At 43.4% G+C, this 22716-nt stretch overlaps 1 protein-coding gene across 2 annotated transcripts in view; it reads left to right on the top strand.

The window, feature by feature from the left end:
* The window catches only part of PDE6A (phosphodiesterase 6A), a 69247-nt gene that overhangs the window by 19151 nt on the left and 27380 nt on the right, over positions 1-22716 (top strand). For both annotated transcript variants that reach the window (XM_060295478.1, XM_060295477.1), the window contains 6 exons: positions 2583-2657; positions 7614-7678; positions 13520-13586; positions 17777-17824; positions 20379-20528; positions 21104-21247. In XM_060295478.1, coding sequence (XP_060151461.1) covers positions 2583-2657; positions 7614-7678; positions 13520-13586; positions 17777-17824; positions 20379-20528; positions 21104-21247 — 549 coding nt within the window. The remainder of the gene's footprint in view (positions 1-2582; positions 2658-7613; positions 7679-13519; positions 13587-17776; positions 17825-20378; positions 20529-21103; positions 21248-22716) is intronic.

The following is a 22716-nucleotide window of genomic DNA, read 5'->3' as shown; positions in this document are numbered from 1 at the left end:
GAGTAGTTAAATTCAAAAGAAATTTGGAGGTGCAAACTGAGCACCATTTTAAGGTGTTCAGTTTGAACCTTAAAGGATCTGAACACAGCTCTGAGCTGCAGTGTTCTGCCCTCTGTTTCTTTTGAACTCCCCCTCAAAAGGGAAAGTTACATTTAAGCAAGAATATCCTGACTTAGTCATCCCCAATAGATGGAACAATCTAGCAATGAGAAGTGGGCTGGGCTGCCTATAATCACTCTAAGAACCTAGGCTTCTCCACCTCCCCCGACACCACCTCACCCCAGGTAGCTAAGCTCTTACCTGAAGTATTGACATTATGAAAAAACTCAATAAAGGTCACTGAATTGTACACTTAAACTGGGTGGATCATATGGTATATGAATTATATCTCAAAAAAGCTGTTTAGAAATAAAAAAGAGAGAGAGAGATTGAGACAGAGGAAGGCAAGCATAAACATGCCCCATATTCCACCCAACCCTTTGTTGATAACATCTGCTTCTCCTTGGGACAATCTTCAGAATCACTCAGTTCGACTTTGACAGTGTCAGCCCCATGTCCTTCTTCTGGTCTCCTCTAACATTTGTGTTCTCCTTTTATTACTGTTTTGGTTCTTACCCCATCTACCTTACTAAAGTTACCTGAGGGCTTAATTCTCTCCTCCATGACATAGCAGATTCCTCCAGGGCATAAACTGTGCCTTGTCCATCTCTATCTAACAGCAAGCATGTTGTGGAGCTTAGGTAAGTCTCCAGTTCACATTTTCACCCAGAATTGAATTGCTTCGTGTTGTTGGTAGTCAAGAGAAGAGCCCAACTGGGCAGAAGGGTGAGGATGTGAAATCTGAATTTCATGTGGAGTCCCTTCTGCTTGCCCCCTGGATGATATTAGAACAAACCACCATGACAAACATGTTCAAACAAGAGAGAGAGGTCAAGAAGCATCCTGCCCACAATAACCCAGAGCTAATGGATCATGGTCCCTAAATACCAGCAGATAAATGAACAGAGAGGCACTGGAGGACAGAGGCCTCCTCCGCCAGGCCCAGATTTGACCCAACACAAGCTGTGCAGCTGTATGTGTGGTAGGAAAACCAGCGGAGAAGTAGCAAGGGAGCGCCTGCATGGCTTCCCAGTTTCTTCTCCTGGGGCTGTGTGACCATGCAGAGCCTTTGCCAACCCTCTTCTCTCCTCTCTCTGCCCCTGTCTTTGCTAGTTGTCTTACAGGTGTCATCCTTTCCTATTGGAGCCCAGATATGGGTCTATTCATCCATATTTGGCACCATTGTTTGTCCTTTCTTATCTGGAAAAAAATTTTTTTCCCTATTACAAAAGCCATAAATTTTATTAGGGAATAATTGCTAAATAAAGTATAATCTCATTCCAATCCCCCAGAGAAAACCAGTTGTTAATGCTTTGTTGTGAATTCTATGACAGCATTTTCTATATAAACACTGGGGTCACATGATTTATCTCTTTTTGTCACCTCACATTTTTTTTTTTTTTTTTTTTGCGGTATGTGGGCCTCTCACTGTTGTGGCCTCTCCCATTGCGGAGCACAGGCTCCGGACGTGCAGGCTCAACGGCCATGGCTCACGGGCCCAGCCGCTCCGCGGCATGTGGGATCTTCCCGGACCGGGGCACGAACCCGTGTCCCCTGCATCGGCAGGCGGACTCTCAACCACTGCGCCACCAGGGAAGCCCCACCTCACATTTTTTACTCATCAGTGTATCATGGACATCTTTTTAATCAATACCTACACAACTGTAACATCACTGTTACTAGATGTACCATAATTGATTTAATAAGTCCCCTCCTATTGGACACTTAGGTTTTTTCTGATTTTTCACTGCTATAAATGATACTGCAAGAAACATTGTTGCAGCTGTTTGCTCACATGTTTAGCATGTATTAATACTTAAGGTAAATTTCTTAGCCATAGAGTCCCCATTTTCCCTCTCATGTCCCACAGCACAGGGAGTATGAGGGTGCTCCAACCTAACTCCCATTTCTTGGTTATTGATTAGATAGATCCAGTTCTTTTTTTTTTTATTTATTTTTTGGCTGCGTTAGATCTTTGTTGCTGCGCGCAGGCTTTCTCTAGTTGCAGCGAGTGGGGGCTACTCTTTGCTGCAGTGCATGGGCTTCTCATCGCAGTGGCTTCTCTTGTTGTGGAGCACAGGCTCTAGGCGCATGGGCATCAGTAGTTGTGGCTCGCAGGCTCTAGAGCGCAGGCTCAGTAGTTGTGGTGCAGGGGCTTAGTTGCTCCGCGGCATGTGGGATCTTCCCAGACCAGGGATCGAACCCGTGTCCCCTGCATTGGCAGGCGGATTCTTAACCACTGCACCACCAGGGAAGTCCCTAGACAGATCCAGTTCTGATTATATTGATACATCTCAAAGCACAGATATGACTGACATTCTCCAACTCTAGTGAATCTTGTAGCCCTTCCAAGCTTTGGTTTCACTGAGCTCTGACCATCTTCCAGATTTCAGTGATAGATGACTCATACAGGTAGTCTTCTTTTCTTAATCTTTTTCTGATCTACTTTCAAGACACATAATTATTGTTTTTCTCATTCCTAGGAATTTTTTGACGTGTGGCCAGTCCTGATGGGTGAGGCTCCACCCTACTCTGGTCCCAGGACTCCAGATGGAAGGGTAGGTCTCTCTCTAGCCCGTCCAATATGATCAAATGTTTAATGAAATGCAGACGAGTAAGGCACTGTAGGCCCTGCTGAAGTGTCTTTACCACTTCAGTATTTATCTTCTCTGGGTTGGGTTGTCTCCCTTGAAATTATGATAACTCCTCACAATTGCTCAAGCCCTGTAATTTGCAAGGTATTTTAATATCTCACTGGAGTTTCACAATAACCCGGTGGGACTGACAAAGGAGGAATAAATATTCTCATTCCATAGATGAGGGAAGAACTCCAGAAAGATCAAGCAACCTGCTCAAGGATCCACCCAGCAGGAAAACTGTAGACAATTAAAGCTACAAATAACCTTAAAATCTAATCTAAAATGTACAAATTGATAGCCAGAAGGTCAATTCCAGCCAATAGGTAAATGTGTTTGGCTACATACGTTTTTTTAGTTTTTCTTTGTTTTCACTTTAAAACAGTTTTGAATTGGCAGCTTAGCACTTAAAAATCAAGGTATTTCTGATAAACATCTAGATTCTCAGTTTCTTTTCAAAAGGTGGCAGATCAGTCAAAACTGGACCCACAGTCCTGCAGGGTAAACTTGATTGGAGCTGAGTAGCGGCCGCCTCCTTGCAATGTGTGGCCTGAACTCTCTAGTTTGCACAGTGCCCCCGACTCCCTCTTGTACACCCCTGGCCTCCTCCTCTCATTTATGCTTCTATCAGGTCTCTCTTGGCACTTCAGTTTGTGAGCTCTGGTTTCCTACTATTGCTACATTTTAAAGATGAGGCACAAACACTTTAGAGAAGCTGAACTGAAATGTGTGGGGATGTAAAGATGCAGCAGGGTAAACAGACCTGCCACTCAAATGGCCTATAGAACCTGTAGAATGACAGAATGACTTTAGCTGAGGCCACATACAATAGGTAAGCAGCAGAGTCGTGTCCTGAATTGAGTTTTAGTCCAGCGTTCTTTCCACAAAACCTTCCAGCCTGTCTGAAATGGTATGTCAATTTCTGCTAGGAGGCCTGATTCCCCCCAGCCAACACTAACCCTACCCAAAATAAAGATAAAGGACAGCGTGTGTATGTGTCTGTCCGTGTGTGTGTGTGTGTGTGTGTGTGTGTGTGTGTGTGTGTGTGTGTGTGTGTGTGTGTGTGTGTGTGTGTGTGTGACAGACTTTATTTAATCTTAATTCAAACTCTAGGGATTTAGAATTAACACCCTGGCCTGTGAGCTTCGTATACACACCAGAAAGGATTTCAACCTTGGAATCTAAACTGTCTGTTCTGCTTTACCCAAAATGACCTTTATAACCTGGCACTGTCCAGTTTCAAACTACTCTTTTGCCCACACAATTTCATGATTTCATTTGGGAAGACTGAGTCTTCAAGGCTGACATCATGTGCTGCTGTCAGAAAACTATTTGGGGACGTTTTTCCTTTTTAAGTACAGCTTTTTGTGTTGGCATAGCTGAGATGTTACTACAGAGCTTTTCATCTAATTCACATATGAGCTGGACTTGTTCCTAAAATTTAGAATTCTAGGAACTATATAGAATAGAGATCACCATAGCTTTCAGACACCACCAACTTCAATTAACTTCAGTTTCCCGGGCTGCTTTAATATTCAGCTCTCTGAGTTGAGCCCTGAGGTCAGAGGTCATCTCCAATTCCAGGACAGCCAGAGAGCTATCAGGCTCTAACTTATCCTTTTGCCTACTAACATCACTCTCACACTTTATCTGCCACATTCACATTAGAAATACAATCTTCCTCTGGATTTTGACCAATTAACCTCCCCAAATCTTGGTTCTGAAGTTCCCCCAATGCAACTACACCTCACTTCATCTCCTCTTAAAAATAAAGCGTTGTGTGTGTTTTTTAATTATGAAAAAGGCTAAGTAGACTTCATGGGGAAAAAAAAATAGCACTTCTTTTAAAACTGGTATATTTCCATGCATGAAGATTTGGCTCTCGCTGTATGTGGCTCTTTCAAAGACCCTGTGTTACAGCGTCAGCTGCTTAGGTGCAAAGTGACAAAGGCACTCATTGATGGCTTGGTTTTGACTTTCCGAAGGCTGGTGAATTCCTACGTGAATATGGCCTTGAAAGCAACTTGGCTGAGCTACAGTGTGTGGAAAAAGTTCTGTTTACCTAAAGCACACTGAACTTTTTGTTGCTTTCTGTGAAAGCAAAATTGATTCTCCTGGGGGTTTAAAAGAAAAAAAGTCCAGTTCTCACCTTTCTAAAAGAATCTCATGGAGACCCTGGGTAGGGCAGTTTACCAGGACCGGGGAGCCAGCAGCTTCCCTGGGAGAGCAGTGAACAGCCCAGGCCCAAGGACAGATGGCCCTGAAGCAAGAAGGCCATCTCCCCCTCCCAGAAGGAAACAGCTCTACCAAAGTCCCAGCAGATAACAGGGCCACCTTTGATTTCTAGAACCGCCCATAGGATATGACCTCACTGTTTTAAAATGTTCTTACCGCAATGTATTTATATTTATTGAAAAAGTAATACATGAGCACAGAGAACAGCTCACACCATACAAAAGAGCACAGCACAGAAATCCAGCCTGCCCTGAGGCAGCCACTGTGCCACTGTGAGCGGTCTACCTTTCCCAAATGTCCATGGACATTCCTGGGTGTGTGTATGTGTGTGTGTGTGTGTATGTGTGTGTGTGTGTGTATGTGTGTGTGTGTGTGTATATATATATATATATACACACACACACACACACATACACACACACACACACACACACATTCCACCACCACCACCCTTGACAAGTGTGATGATTCTATTTTGTGCCTTACTTTTCCCACTTGAGTATATTTTGTCATCTTTCCCTACCAGCACAGATACAGCTATTGGCTCTGGAGACATGCGAAGTATCCACTATGCCAGGAACTCAGTGTGCTTAACCATCTCCAAGTGAGAGATATCAGCTATCTCCAGACTTTTTAAAGCAGTCTGGTTGAGAGCCCTAGATGAGGAAAACAATGCTGTTACCTACATTTGGGAATATGTCGATAGGATTTATTAGCATATGTAGAATTACTGGGTCAAAGAATATGTGCATTTGAATCTATGAGAGACTATCTATGCTAACTCTCCAACCATAGTCTTAGAATCATAGCTGGAAGGAGCTTTAGGGATTCCCTAATTCAGTTTTTTAAATTCCCAGATTATCTTTAGAACCCAAGGCTCCCACAGTGGCTGCCTGGGCCAAGGGTGAATGGGGGCAGAGGAGGACAGGACAGGGAGTGAGGGAAAACCAGGAGAGATGCAGGATCTCCATTTACCCAACTCTGCTTCCATTAGGGCGGCATTACTTTCCTCTGCTTTATAGGATTAGGGCCCATGCTTTGTTGGGAACGGGTTCTGCTACTTGACACCACCAACAAACAAACACCACCGATTTTACAGCTGGGGAAACTGAGGCCCAGAAAGGACACATAGTGGAACCAAGACCAGAGCCTGAATCTTTGCACTTTAGCTCTATCCCTAACTCCATTTCATCGTGCTGTGGGGTTCACCTGGTCTTCCCTTGGGTGCTTCCTACTGCAGGGAGCTCATACCTACCCTGGAGCAGCCGATGCCATGGGAGCCACTCTAGAAGGGTTCAATCACTGTAGCTGCTTCCAATGGTGGGCGTTGAGGAGCAGAGCCTCTCTCTCCCTCGTGAGCCTGAAGAAGGTCACGACTGCCCGCCAACTAGACACCCTTGACTAGGTGAGGAATTTTCCTTTGTGGAGGTTCTGAGTCAAGAGGCCTTGATGGGGCCCAGGTATCAACATTTAAATCTCTAGGGCAATATTTCTCAAAATAACCTGTAGTAGAGGAACAATTTTTTTTTAATTTCCAATTTATCTTGGACTGATACTTTTCAAGATATGATAAAAATCTATTATGCAAAAAGTAAAAATTTTAAAAGACATACAAAACTTGTCTTTTTAAAATTATCAGTTTCAACAGACCTAACCTAACTCAGTCAAATTGCTGTAAAAGTTTCTAAACACTGACTGTCAATTTCTGTTTTTATCTCATCATGCAATAGTAACAAATAGTTTGCAGCCTGGTACCAGTCCAGGGACCACACTTTGAGTAGCCCCCTTTCTAGGTGAGAGTGGTACAGAGAGGAAAACACTATTTTAAGCTGTTAACCTTAAGTGACAGTAGAAAGAGCTCTGAGCACAGGAGTCAGGGGCCAAGGTTCTGGTTCCGGCTTACTGTCTTACTATAAATGAGTCCTTTCCTCTCTCTGGGTCTCAGTTTTCCTATTTGTAAAATGATTATTACTAACCTGCCCATCACGTTCCAATAAGGTAATGGATTTTTCCCTGGAGAGCTAGGGAAAAGGAACCACCTGCCAGTATCCAACCCCATGTTAGGAAGTCATGGAATTGAACAGGTCTAATTTAAGAGAATAGGGGTTTTAATGGTGTAAGGAGGTGGGAGGGATGGAAGAGGTGGAATGTGAGTTGGGAAGCATGAGGGATGATTGGGAAGGCAAGTCTGCACGAGCTGACGCAGCAAAGAGCAGCTGAGTGGAGGAGTGAAGGAGAAAGGGGGCCGTGACCATGGAGCTGACCCCACATGGAAGATGGCTGTGTTGATGATGATGCTAAATGGGACAGAAGCCTCCTTCCACCTCCTTCTCTCACTAGACTCCACCAGCAATCTTTCTCTCTTTTTCCTTGTACTGAACCCCCAGATTCCCTTGGAACACTTCCTATGTCTCTTCCCAGCCCCAGATCCCAGCCCCTGCCTGGCCACCGTGGGCTGGTTCCAAGGAGGAGCACACTGAACCCTGAGAGTCAGCTGAGGACAGTGAGCTCCAGGGGCACCGGGACACGCCCTTAGAAGGTCATGCTGGTGCTTCTGGAAAACCACAGGGCACAGGGTAAAGAACAAAGCCTTTCTCAAGAACACACTCCTGCTGAAGTACTGTCTCTATCTCCTTTGCCTAGGAAATCAACTTTTACAAGGTCATTGACTACATCCTGCATGGCAAAGAAGACATCAAAGTCATCCCGTAAGTCTCTTCTCAAAACATGTAGAATTGCAGGCACATTATCAGTGTCCAGAAGATACTCATTCCAAGATCGACACTAACCAAACCCAAGAAGGCCACACACTCTGTTCGAGGCAGGGAGAGCAGTAAGGAGGCAGTGTGGAAGGGTGGAAAGACCATGCAGTTTGGAAAATGAGGCTGGATTCTGACTCAGCTGCTGTGAGTTCAAGTCCCAAGTCCAGTGTCAATAAGTGGCCTGGGGACTTCCCTGGTGGTGCAGTGGTTAAGGATCCGCCTGCCAGTACAGGGGACATGGGTTTGAGCCCTGGTCTGGGAAGATCCCACATGCCACGGAGCAACTAAGCCCGTGTGCCACAACTACTGAGCCTGTGCCCTAGAGCCCACGAGTCACAACAATTGAGCCCACATGCCAACAACTGCTAAAGCCTGCATGCCTAGAACCCGTGCCCCGCAGCAAGAGAAGCCACACAATGAGAAGCCTGCGCACCGCAGTGAAGAGTAGCCCCTGCTCATAGCAACAACAGAAAGCCTGAACACAGCAACGAAGACCCAAAGCAGCCAAAAATAAATAAATAAATATATTAAAAAGTAAATAAATAAGTGGCCGGTTTGGGCCTCTCTATAGAATGAGGCCATGGTGTCCGATCGCGGCTTTTCAATGATTTTCTATGGAGGCACATCTGGGGCCTAATGCAGAGGGTGAGGCAAAGGCAGGAAGTTGGCAAAGAAAGTGACTCAGCCCCCAAGGAATGCTTATTCTCTCTCTCTTTTTTAAAAAAATATTCTTTTATTTATTTAGGCTGCCGCAGGTCTTAGCTGTGCCACGCAGGATCTTTAGCTGCAGCACTCGAACTCTTAGTTGTGGCATGCATGCGAATCTAGTTCCCTGACCAGGAATCGAACCCAGGGCCCCTGCATTGGGAGCGCATAGTCTTACCCACTGGACCACCAAGGAAGTTCCAGAAAGCTTAGTCTCTAATGTCTTCTTATATGACCTAGGAGGATAATGAAAAGGCAAGAACTCCCAGAGGGTGAGGCCTCCAACCTACCTGCAGGTGGTGGAGGCTCAAAGGCCATTTTAAGATTTCAACAGTCAAGAACGTTTTTAGTATCAGCTTGTACTTTTTGATCAGTAGAGCACGCTCCAAAACTTAGCTGCCTTGTTACCTATGTGAATCCTCTGTGGGTACCAAGAGCCACCCCACAGTTTTGTCTGAGGCTTGGCTCTCTTTCCCAACTGAACTGCAGACTCCGTGAGGCTGTGATCAGACTCTGTGGGAGAGCCTCACCTTTGGTCTCTTTTCTGGTCCAAATGAAGGGATTTATAGCAGGTCACCTTAATCCTTAAATAGTGGTTGTGAGAGGCCACAACTGTTGCCAAACAATTTTGATAATCCTGTCACTCAGATCACTCAGTTCTCTGGTTCATCTTTTACTGGTTGGGTATAAGAGACTGCTTCAGGTTCCTGAGTTTCTGGGTTCTCTCTGTTCAGTCCTGTTTGCATGAAGACTGAGTCTTTCCTAAACTCGTCTCTTTCTTTTTCTTTTTTTTTCCTTGTCAACTGCATACTCTGCCACCATTCTGTTTTCTAACCACTTCTCTAGAGGTGCCAGTTTATCAAACTCATTGTCTGTATGCTGAGTTATCACAGATCACAGTTCTCCCCAATGTCTCACCACTCCTCACCAAGTATCACACCCTTCTAGCCTCTGATAACATCCACCTTGCTGCTTTCTACAGTGTGGCTGTATCCACATTGAATTTAATATAAATTCTTAGAAGTAACTTAAAGAGATTATTCTATGATGCAGCACGGAAACAAAAAGTGCCTTTGAATGGCATAAAAAGCCAGGAAAAAGGTATGAAATATGATAAAAATCTATACCTAAATGCTAAAAGAGCTCTGTTGATATTCATAGAGTAATAAGTTCAAAAAGTACTGCATTACAGATTAATTGGCAGAATATTATCTTTCTCAGTTGCATATAAGCAACGGTTCTTGGGAATTCCCTGGCCATCCAGTGGTTACGACTCCACGCTTCCACTGTAGAGGGCATGGGTTTCATCCCTGGTAGGGGAGCTAAGATCCTGCAGGCCACATAGCACGGCCAAAAAAAAAAAGAAAGAAAAAAAGAAAATAACAACCAGTTCTTGTAAGAACTGATGAGTTCTGAGATATACGTAAAGAAATACCATATATCCTATTTACAAGAGAGCTATCTAAAAGATAAGAATGCAGATAGAATGAAAGTAAAAGAATGAACAAAAGATATGCCTTGCAAATGATAATCAAAAGAAAACTGATGTAACTATGTGACTATCAGATAAAAATAGGTCTCAAGGTGCATTATTAGAGGGACTTCCCTGGCGCAGTGGTTAGGAATCCGCCTGCTAGTACAGGGAACACAGGTTCGAGCCCTGGTCAGGGAAGATCGCACATGCCGCGGAGCAATTAAGCCTGTGTGCACAAATACTGAACCTGTGCTCTAGAGCCCACGGGCCACAACTACTGAAGCCCGTGTGCCTAGAGCCCGTGCTCCGCAACAAGAGAAGCCACCGCAATGAGAAGCCCACACACTGCAAGAAGAGTAACCCCTGCTCACCACAACTAGAGAAAGCCCCCACACAGCAACGAAGACCCATAATCTATGGGTAAAAGAAGAAATCAATGGAAATTATGACATATTCTGAAAGAAAGAAAATATTACATCTCAAAACCAGTGTGATGCAGAAATCATGCTTAAGGTGAAAATCTACAGTCTTAAATATTCATATGAGAAAAGAATACAATATAAAGTAATAAACTCTGTACCCACTTGTATCAGTCGGGGTCCTAGCAGATAATAGGCGTCACATTCAAATTAGGGTAATTCAAGGAGGCTTTACTTATAGAGGGATGAATTATAGAGGTGTGGGTGGAATGAAGGAAACTGAAAGAGAATATGCTAGTAGTGAGGTTGTTGTAAGCATTCCTGGGCCCACAGGAAATTTCTAGAACCTGGACGGAGAAAGTGTCATGTAGAGCAGGGCATCTTGAGAGAAGTGTTGCCTTTCAGTCAAGAGACGCAGCAAACCCAGAGCAACCCTGCCAGGGGGAACCCAGGGAAATAAATAGCCTGACCTAACTGTTCTACCTGCCTCTAGTTTTGGCCAGGTCTCCTCACTGGGCTAAATTCAATCAGAAGCTGGAAGGCCAGGCACCCTATTGATGGAGTCCACACAGACCAGCCTCCTGGGACACGGAGGAGCAGGTTGGAGAGCGGATCTGGAGGGTAGACAGAAGCTATCCATCACATCATCTCAAGAAACTAACAGCAAACAAGCAAATAAATAAACCCTCCCCAAAAGAATAAAGATAAGCCCAGAAATTAATGAAATATTAACAGAATAATGAACAAATGCCAAAAGCTGGTTTCTTGGAGAGATTAACAAAATTGATGAATTTCTGGCAAGACTGTGCAAGAAAAATAGAAAATCAAATGAGCTGTATCAGGAAGGAAAAGGGGGATAACCACAAAGACACAGAAATTAACAAGATAGTAAGAGGATATTATGCCCAAAATATTTTAAAGCTAGATGAAAGAGGCAAATTCCTGCAAAAATAAAACCTACTAAGTATAAATCACAAAGAAATAGAACACCACAATAGTCTTATAACAATAAAATACATTAAAACCTTCCCACAAACACATTCCAGGCCCAGATGCCTTCAGGGGTGAGTTCTATTAAATATTTAAGGAAGAAATAATGCAATTCTCATACAAATTATCCAGGAGACTAGAAAAAGAAGTGGCTAGCATAAACTTGACACCAAAACTCAACAAAGACTGTATGAAAAAAGAAAATTCAGACCAAGCTCACTTGTGAACATAGATGCAAATATACTAAATAAAATTTTAGCAAATAATAACTAAAAAGGATTATACATCATGACCCAATTGGGTATATTCCAGGAATGCAGGGCTAACATTAGAAAAATGAATAAATACAATCTGCCACGTTAAGAGAAACATGACATAATTATCTCCATAGAGGAGAACTTCCTTAATCTTCTAAAAGCAATTTTTCTTTTAATGTCTGAAAATACTAAGTATTGACAGAGACGTGGAGTAAAGGAAGCTCTAATATACTGCTGATGGAAGTATTAATTGGCATGATCACTTTAGAAAACAGTTTGGTCTTACCTAGTAAAGTTGAAGACATGCACATCTTATGACCCAGGATTTCTACTCCTAGAACTAGCACATGGAATTGAATGCACATATACACCAGAGTGCTGGAAGCAGCAATGCTCATATTAGCCTTGCACTGAGGGAAATGTCCATCAACAGTTGAATGCATAAATTATATGCAACCTTACCAGGGAAAACGGTTGAAGTCAATCAAACAAATGAATTACAGCAGCATGAAAATGAAGTCCAATGAAATAATGTATGCACATTGATTCTACCTAAAACAGGTGAAACAGGCTACAGGAAAACAGGCCACAGAAAAGCAAGAATCATAACATTGGGACAATGGTTACGTTTGGGGTTTGGGAGAAGGTTGCGAGTGGCGGGGGGTCAGGTCAGGGATTTCCAAGGTACCGACAAGGTTGTTCTTTCTTGGTTTGTTTTTTTTTTATATAAATTTATTTATTTATTCTTGGCTGCACTGGGTTTTTGTTGCTGCACACGGGCTTTTCTTTAGTTGCGGCGAGCGGGGGCTACTCCTCCTTGCTGTGCGTGGGCTTCTCATTGCGGTGGCTTCTCTTGTTGCGGAGCATGGGCTCTAGGCGCGTGGGCTTCAGTAGTTGCAGCACTCGGACTCAGTAGTTGTGGCGCATGGGCTTAGTTGCTCCGCGGCATGTGGGATCTTCCTGGACCAGGGCTTGAATCTGTGGCCCCTGCATCGGCAGGCGGATTCTTAACCGCCGCGCCACCAGGGAAGTGCCAGGTATAATTTCATAGGAGTTCACTTTCAAACAACTGATGAAGTTTTGAATGCATTTTTCCATGTGTGTATATATTTTTTGCAATAAATAAGTAAAAATAATACCCAAAATTGTTATTGCTGCATGGGATAAATAAGTATGTAAAGCACCTAGCTTAGTGCTTGGTATGTGGTAGGAGCTCATCCTAGATGGGTTTCCCTCACTCTACATGATATTAAGCTAACTCTCTGTATGTAAGTACTAAATGGAGGGAAATGACGGCATCTGTTTTTGCTCAGCAGCCAATAGCAATCTGTTGGATGAATTTTGTCTCTTTTCTTAGGGAGTCAAACTCAGTGTGAAATTAATAAAACTGATTTATCGCTTTTTTCTCAGTGTCTACATTTGGACATTAAGATGCTTAGCTAAGATTTGGGGCTTGGTCTGGTATAGTAAGTGGGTGCCTGGAGCCACCAGAGAGAAGAGGGAGGGTAAGATCCAGTTTCAAGTTTTTAGTCCAACTGTCCCTACATCAGAAGTTACCACTGGGGGATTCCCTGGTGGCGCAGTGGTTGCGAATCCGCCTGCTAGTGCAGGGGACACGGGTTCGAGCCCTGGTCTGAGAAGATCCCACATGCCGCGGAGCAGCTGGGCCCATGCGCCACAACTACTGAGCCTGCACTCTGGAGCCCGTGAGCCATAACTACTGAAGCCTGTGCGCCTAGAGCCTGTGCTCCGCAGCAGGAGAAGCCATCGCACTGAGAGGCCCTTGCACCGCAGCGGGGAGTGGCCCCCCCTTGCCGCAACTAGAGAAAGCCCATGCACAGCGACAAAGACCCAATGCAGCCAATAAATTAATTAATTAATTAATTAATTTAAAAAATCTATTTTAAAAAAAAGAAGTTACCACTGTCTTTGGCCTTTACAGGAATCCACCTCCGGACCATTGGGCTTTAGTGAGCGGCCTTCCCACTTACGTTGCCCAAAATGGCCTGGTAAGTAACACAATTTTGAAGGGGGAGAGTTTTGAATCAGGTGGAAAGGTGAAGGGATTTCAGATCAAGAGAGTGGGAAAAACGATGGGAACTGTGTATCTCTAAAAGCCCTGTTCTCCCATTTCTCAATTCACTCGACGGTTGGTCCAAGGGGATGTGCAGAGAATTGACATTTGAAGAAATATGAAATACACAGAGAAAGAACCCTCAGATGGAAAGGTGCACAGTCTCAGTGACAACTAAAGATACTTACGCAAATGTCAGGGATAAAGTCACAAGTGGCTGGTCCACCAGGCTCACCACAGAACAAGTCCCAGCCTCTCATCCCAGAGACTTAGTTGCCACTCCCAACACCCCCCCCAACCCCGTCCCTGCCACATTTCCAGCCCACACAACAGAGCTCAAATGCTCTATCTCCCCCCATGCCCTACCCGCTTGGGGTGCAGGGCAGAGTGACAGTATCCCCTACCCTAGAGAGAAGGGTCATAGCTGCACATCACCCCAATATTTGAGCCTGCTTATCTCTGTATCCTTCCCCAGGCACACACACTACACAGTGCTGTTCATGTATCAGGGTGTTTATTTATTGGGCATTTTCTATGTGCCAGGTGCTGTGGTTGGCTCTGGGGATACAATGATAGATGAATCAAATAGTTTCTGTTCTAAAGCTCATCGTCAAATGGGAGATATCTCTATGAACAGATACTTAGACTATAATGTGATAAGGCCAGATAGAGATGTACATGGTACATTCTATGAACACAAAGTAGGAAGCATCTAAACCAGCTTTACTTGCCAGAGTGTTTTGGTCTGAGTTTTAAAATAAATAGGGGTTAGGCAGGTGGGGCAGGAAAGGGGATTGCAGGTGGAGGAAGCAACATGGGCAAACAACTAGGGCTTGGAGGTTTGAAGCAACACAGAGTGTGCAGTTCCGTGTTGCTGGAGTATTAGGTTTGAGACAGGAAGATGGCAAGAGATGAGGCTTGAGAGGGAGGGAGGGGCCAGATCACAGTAGCCTTGGACGCCAGGTCAAGAGGGTGGAACTTTAATCTACAGGCGATGGGTTTTTAAGCAAGAGGTTGGCACAATGAATTTTCATTTTAGAAAGGAAACTCTGAACGCTCCCTAGAAAATAGATCTGAAGGGACTAAGACTGGAAGCAGAGCGAAAAGTGTGTCCTTACAAACAAGAGATGAAGAACATCTCAACAAAGGGAAAGGCAGTAAAGAACACTGTCTTCATTGCTAACAGCCATGGAGTGCTTATGATAAGCCAGGCAGTGAATACATTTGCTCATTCAATACTCATGACTCAGACAGAGATGAGGTGGAGAGAGGGAGATCAGGGCTCAGATCTAACACTGAAAGGGCTTTGGGATTGGTTGTGAGCAGAGAGGGAGGGAGAGAAGGACCAAAGCCAATTTCAGGCTTCTAGATTGGACAGATAATGCTGCCACCAGGTTTGGATGTAAGATGCTGAGATCACTTTCAGACAAGGTGCAACAGAGACTTTTTTCAGAAGCAAGTGTCCAGCAAGCAGCTAAAGAGATGACTCTGATGCTGTGGAGCAAGAGGACAGATGGAGATAGAGATTTGTGTCAACAAAAGGTAGAGATCTGTACTGACTACACTACAGACCATATGATAGTATATCTGGTCCTTGACCACTTTGCTCCTAGGAGCAGATGGTACTTGAAACCATGAGTGCGGATGAAGTCACCAGGGAGAGTGAGGGAGACTCGGGGTAGAATACTAGAGGATGCCAGCATTTAATGATTGGGTGGAGGAAGAAGAGTGTGTGAAGGAGAATCAGAAGAAAGGTTCAGAGGTGTCTGGAGGCCCAGGAGAGGGTAGTGTCATGGAAACCAAAGAAGTAGAAAGTTTCAACAAAAAGAGAGAATAACAAATGCAGCAAAAGTGATCCAGTGAGATAAGAACCAAAAACTCCCATTGGGCTTGGCAGTTAGGAGGTCATTGATGGCCCTGATGAGAGCAGCCTTGGTGGCAAGGTGGAGGAAGAAACCAGCAGGTGGTCTGCTGAGGTGTGGATGGGTAATGAGAAGGTAGAAAATGCAAGAGAAGGTAGAAAATGCAAGAGAAGGAGGAGAAAACCTGATGGTCACTACAAAGACCACATTGGGCCAAGGGAGGATTTTGTTTTCAAGGTTGGGAGAGAACCAAGCATGCCCATGGACTGAAGCTAAAGAGCCCTCAGAGAGGTTAGAAATCAGGAGAGAACAATAGCAACTGATGGAATTGGCCCAAGGAGAAGCCAGAGGCGTGGTACAGTGGGTGGGCAGTCTTGAACAGGAGCAGGGACAGCTCATCCTCTCACACAACAGAATGGTCTGATCTACTGGGATAGGCAGGGTCAAAGCAAGCTCACATGGTGCCTTTTTGAGAACTAGAAAAAGGTGTCCCTTCTTGATGGATGAAAAGAGAAAGGCTAGGGCCATTGTTCTGAAAGTCAAGAACAGGCTGGATTTCAACTCCCAGTCACCCCCTCAGCCAGATGCCTTTGTGCAGTGCACATGCTACGCAACTGTATACAGTGACCCCATAGGCAGGACTCTGGAGGGATCAGATAAGTGTTATCTGCATGATAGGGTAAACTGGTCCAGTTTTCAGGAGAGGAACCTTGCAATATAAATACAATCAGAGCTACAGCACCTTTTACTTCTTCATTTGCTGTGAAGTTTACAGCACAAGGAAAAACTCCTTCCTGACAAAACATATATAATTGATTCAAAGATGTTTAGAGTGGTGTTATTTACATTAATTAAAAAAACTGGACATAACCAAATACTCAACAAAAGGGGGCAAGAAAATGGGACACCTTACTATAAAACTACAGTCATCAAAACAGTATGGTACTGGCACAAAGAACAGGAGAGAAAGCCCAGAAATACGCCCACACATACATCATCATACATCATTGTTGTATGATCAATTAATCTTCAACAAAGGAGGCAAGAATATACAATGGAGAAAAGAAAGTCTCTTCAATAAGTGGTGCTGGGAAAACTGGACAGCTGCATCTAAAAGAATGAAATTAAAACATTCTCTAAAACCATATACAGAAATAAACTCTAAATGGTTTAAAGATCTAAATGTAAGATCAGACACTATAAAACTCCTAGAGGAAAACATAGGCAGAACACTCTCTGACATAAATCGCAGCAAGATCTTTTTGGATCCACCCCCTAGAGAAATGAAAATAAGAACAAAAATAAACAAATGGGACCTCATTAAACTTAAAAGCTTTTGCACAGGTAAGATAACCATAAACAAATCGAGAAGACAGCACACAGAATGGGAGAAAATATTTGCAAACGAAGCGACCAACAAGGGATTAATCTCCAAAATTTACAAACAGCTCATGCAGCTCTATATCAAAAAAAAAGACAACACAATCAACTAAATAGGCAGAAGATCTAAATAGACATCTCTCCAAAGAAGACATACAGATGGCCAAAAAGCACATGAAAAGATGCTCAATATCACTAATTATTAGAGAAATGTAAATCAAAATTACAATGAGGTATCACCTCACGCTGGTCAGAATGGCCATCATCAAAAAAAAAATGATACAAATGAACTTATATACAAAACAGAAACAGACTCACAGACTTAGAAAACAAACTTATGGTTACCAAAGGGGAAAGGTGCGGGGGGTAGGGATAAACTGGGAGGTTGGGATTAATATAGATACACTACAATATATAAAATAGACAATCAACAAGGACCTACTGTATAGCACAGGGAACTCTACTCAATACTCTGTAATAACCTATATGGGAAAAGAATCTGAAGAAGAATAGGTATATGGATATGTCTAACAAAAAAATGAATAAAAGATGAATGAGATATGAAAAAAGCTAACATTAAAAAGAAGAAAATGGGACACTATACAGCTATTAATAACAACAAATTGTAGCCTTAACTTTTTCAAAGCTTGGAAATGACTCAGAAGTGAAGCAAATGGTAAGAAGCCATGTTTATAAGGCAGATTTCCTGTTTGGTAGCCTCAGTTAGTAATTCAAAACCATCTTAATCATGTCTATCTGATGAAAAGAATGTGAATGCCTTGGATAAGGACGTGATATTTCTGAAAATATCATGCCCATTGCCCTCAATGGATAATCTATCAAGTCTAATCATAACTCCATTATTCCTCTTCATGGCTTTCAGATTTGCAACATCATGAATGCACCTGCAGAGGACTTTTTTGCATTCCAGGTAAGTTATTTTTTATTTACTCTCTCAGTCATATGATATTTTTCCCCCCAAAGAGGATTCAAATACATTAGAATCCATCTACTTTATTGGGAAGCAGTCTCAACAAAGCAAAAATGTGAGTGCAAAAAAGTCATGTGCCCATGGAAGTGGGGAGAGAGCGAATTTGGTAAATCCAAGGTCCCATTTAGTTTCAAGGTTTACACCCTTTGCTTTCTGGCCTCAGGACCTTTGCTTATGCTGTCCTCTCCCTTACTACCATCTCTTGTCCAAATCCCCTTTGCCCTTCAATGATAACCCCAAATGCTATGAAACTTCTATGAAGTTTTATTCTGCTTCCCCTGGCTGAATATCGTTTCTGTCTCCTTAGGATTATCATGGAATGTTGTTTAGTATTCCATTTGATTTTGTTTGTTTGTATTTTTAAAAAATGTTTGCAGAGGGCACGCTCTGGGCCAGGCATGGGCACGATGCTACACCAGCTACAGAGGTGGACCAGACAGGCATGGTCTTTGTCTTCAGGGAGCTCACGATCATATGGGGAAAGAGGCATGTGGAGTGCTGGTCAGGACAATAGCAGAGGGACAGAGGAGGGACTCTCCCAGGGGGGGCTTGACTTCATCTGGGAAGAGTCAAGGAACGTGTCCCTGAGAAATTATGTTTGGGCAGTAAAGAAAGGAGAGAGGATTGCAGGAAAGAGAGGGCTTGTTGGAAGGAACCAGAGTAGACCAATGAGACTAAGGGGAGAGTGGCAGGATGAAACTCTAGAGAGGTAGACACAGACCAGGTCACACAGGGCCTGGAAGACCATGCCAAGGAGTTTGGCTTTCTTACTCTATTTCCCTTACATCATCTTTCATGATCCTTCCTTGTCTTTTAGATTAATTCCTCTTGGCAAAATATAGGCTTCCTTTGGTCAAAGGTCGGGGCTTATCTTTCTTAACATGTGCAGCTCTGGGTGCTCTGTCAATATTTCTTGAGTTTAGCATGCTAGGTGTATGAAAACCAAATAATGAGCAGTCAGGAAATAATTAAGAAGGAAATAAAAATGGCTCATAGCAAAATTAGTGGTTTTTTTTTTTTTTTTTTACTCCTTAAATAACATTATGAAAGACCTTAGAGAGAATATCCTTCCAAGGTTAAAACCGTATGTCTTGTGTTGTCAGTGTGACAAGGCAAATTGTTGCTGAGAGTTGCTAATCTGATTATAACCACAACAGAACTTGATCTTTACCCAAGTCATCTGATTAACTGTAGTTTACCCACTTTAATAAATAAAGTCTAATCTTGTTTTTAGATTCTAGTCTTCTGTCTCCAACTCTTCCTCCACAAAGTAGCCTGAGTGATTTTTAAAAGAAAAACATAAGTTGCATCAAGTAACTTTGCTCCTTAAAAATGTTTAATACTAAAAAAAAAAAATGTTTAATACTTTCCCATTTCACTTTTATTCACTTCCAATAAAATCTGCTTCTTTATCATGGCCTTCAGAGAGGCTGTCATAGAAAAGGTTAGGGAGAGAGCTGGGAACTTGAATTCAAGTTTCCTGACTGACAGCTCTTTGCTCTTTGGACTGTATTCTACATTCCTCTGAAATCACTCTCCTACCAGGTGCTGAGTTCAAGAGCTACTTAAATAATAATAATTATCATCTCGCCCCCTTTAAAATCTTGGAACTTTCGAGCTAGAAGATTCTCCAACTCCAGGAAGCCTTCCTTGACTTCCTTCCCTCCTCTGGCTCCCAAAGTACCTTGCAGAACTTCCCACATGCAGTGTGATTGCCTGTTTACCTTCCAGATGTGAGCAACCTGAGGACAACACCTCTGCCTCATTTTTCTTGGTTCTCCCATCTTCTAGCTCAGGTTCTTGTACATTGTAAAATACTTGATAAATCTTCAATGAATCAGTGGAAAAAAGGCTAGAAATTGTCTAGTTATCCCCATTTTATAAATGATGAAAGTGAGGCTCAGAGAGATGGGAAATGACTCACAAATGGTACCTCATGATTGACCAAGATATTTCACTTCTATTTTCTCAATTGTTCCATGAGTACATACTCTTACTACCAACCCCATCTATAAATGAGAAAATTGAGGCTCACGGAGATAAAACGACATGCCAAAAGGAACACAGAAAGGCAGGTCGGGAGGCAAAAGGTACAGGTTATATCCAGTTGACTAGTTCAAAGTCACAAGCATCACCAACATGGCCCCTTTTAAGCCAGTCCCCTGCAATTAGCTCCTGTATCTGAAAGGGAAACACTACCTCCCTGGTCTGTTTGTTTGCATCATTAGATCCCCAATACACAACTCGTTGCCTGGCACATGATGGCCCTGATATGTTGGGGATGAAAACAGTATAGCTATCTGGCTTACGGTGCTCCCATCAGATGGGCAATCTGCTCATGGCATTTGGCGACTAAAATCACGCAAAGCCCAACAAGGTCTAACCTCTTGCCACCCCCTCAGCCAATCAGGGTCAAAATGCAGCATGAAGTCCATTACAGATGCCTCTGCAGCCTGGTACCTGAAGCAAACTTACTCTGGCTCTTCTCTTGCAGAAAGAGCCTCTGGATGAGTCCGGATGGACGATTAAAAATGTCCTTTCTATGCCAATTGTGAACAAGAAGGAAGAAATTGTTGGGGTGGCCACGTTTTACAATCGCAAAGATGGGAAACCCTTTGATGAAATGGATGAGACCCTCATGGAGGTACGGTTTTTGAGGAGGCCCCTAGACGTGGTATTCAGAGTCGGCTCACCAACGAACTTGGCTCCCAGAGCCGCATGGTGGGGCCCTTGTGTGCTGCTGCCCCAGCTCAGGAGGGATGGGAGCTCACCTTGTAGACACTTTCCTAAATCAACATTTATTCTCTTTGCTCTCCCTTCTGCACTGCAGCAGTTGCCAGAGAAATCTATATTCCCTTTTTTAAAAAATTAATAAACTTTACCTTTTAGAGAAACTTTAGGTTCCCAGCGAAATTGAGCAGAAAGTACAGAGAGTTCACTTATATCCCGTGTCCCCACATACGCACAACACATTCCGTTTTTGTGAAATGATTAGACATCAGGATGGCGTTTCACGTGTGTTAGAGCTTTACTCAAAGTGCATTCCCATCCATTATTTCATCTTATCCTAACAACATCTCTTTGAGGAGGGCAGCACACAGCTAATCAAACCCATTTTGTAGCTGAGAAAATGGAAGTTTACAGAGTCTTGCCCTAAGTTACAGAGGCAGGATCAAACCTGGATGTTCTGCCTCTGATTCTTCCTTTCCTTCCTTTCAGTCTTTGACTCAATTCCTGGGCTGGTCTGTCTTAAATCCTGACACTTATGAGTCAATGAACAAACTTGAAAACAGGAAGGATATTTTCCAAGACATGGTGAAATATCATGTGAAGTGTGACAATGAAGAAATCCAGAAAATCTTGGTGAGTAGTGTTTTCTTCCTGTTTCTACTCTAGAAATGGCTGCTATGGGGACAGCTGTCCCTTGCAGGGTTACCTCAGTCTTAGAACCAGACCTCGGCTTAACAGCTCTAGAAACTCCATTTTTCTCTGTGCTCAGGGCTAACGTGGTACTAGAGATGGAGTCACCAACCACAGTCCCTACTCTGAGAGGAAGCTCGATCTGAGAGACCAATGGACAATGGTCAGTTGCTCAGAGCCTCCCTCCATGAGGTCAGCTCACTTAGAAGACTCAATCTTTCTGAGCAAAGAAATAGTTCAGAAGGGGGTTAGATGTTTGTAGGAAGCCCTCACACAGTTTCATCACTGTACAGTATATAAGGCAATTTCACACTTATGATGCTTACAATAGCCCAGTAAGGTGGGCAGGGAAAGGATTTGGTTTTTTTGGCCGTGCCACATGGCATGTGGGATTGTAGTTCCCTGACCAGGGATCGAACCCACGCCCCCTGCATTGGAAGCTTGGAGTCTTAACCACTGGACCGCCAGGGAAGTCCCAGGGTAAGAATTTTTACCCCCATTGTAGAGATGAAGAAATTGAGCCCCAGAAGGGGGAAGTAATTTGTCCCCAAATCACCCAGCTCGTTAAATAGGTCTCATTTAACATTCAGGATAATGAGCAAATTATCACTGTGCTGAAAGGGCTGCCTTGGGAGGTAGTGAGCACCCCATCATGAGAGGTATCTAAGCATAGGTGAGTGATCATATATCAGGGAAGCTATAGAGAAAAATCCCACCTGGGTGGGAAATTGGATGACAGGCTTTCAAAGATATGTGAGAATCACTGATCCACCATTCCTGGGATTTTGGTCTCAAAGAGATCAAGATTTTAGAAGTAAACAGAATTAGCCAAAAGGCATTGGATATGATGCCCAGCTGAATTCCCAAGACTTTGGTTTATACACTGCACAAGTTGAAACAACATAAACCAATGTTTTCAGAGGGCATTTCTTAAGCTGGGAAGATACAACAAATTTGATCATTTTGATCCCAATAACTGATAAAGCCAAAGGAGAAAACATCCAGTATGGATGAACTGACCCATGGTTCGCTTGTCTCAGTCCATAATTTTAAGCCAAATGATGGACACGGAGACCCTATGGAGGCGTAGCTTCAGTGAACCAGTTAAAAGTTAATAGACTATACTCTAGATCAAGAAATCCGAAACCAGTTATTGGGTCCAGGTTCCCCCCTCCTGTAGCACAGGGGGAAATAGGCCCAGAGAGGGAAGGAACTTGTCTCAAGTCACACAGTAAGTGAGAGGAAGAGCCAGGACCATGAGCAAGGACTCCAGACCCCCAGTCAGCGATAATAACAATATCAACAACAGCATTACTTAATTTTAGCACTTACTATGTGCTAAGCACTGCTCTCGGTGATTTACATGCATTATTTAATTTAATTGCATATATGTTTTTGGAAATGACTTTGCG

Source organism: Globicephala melas, chromosome 3 (assembly GCF_963455315.2).
Source record: "Globicephala melas chromosome 3, mGloMel1.2, whole genome shotgun sequence".
Lineage (NCBI taxonomy): Eukaryota > Metazoa > Chordata > Mammalia > Artiodactyla > Delphinidae > Globicephala > Globicephala melas.
The sequence above is the reverse complement of the archived record's forward strand: the minus strand, read 5'-3'. Positions and strand labels throughout refer to the sequence as shown.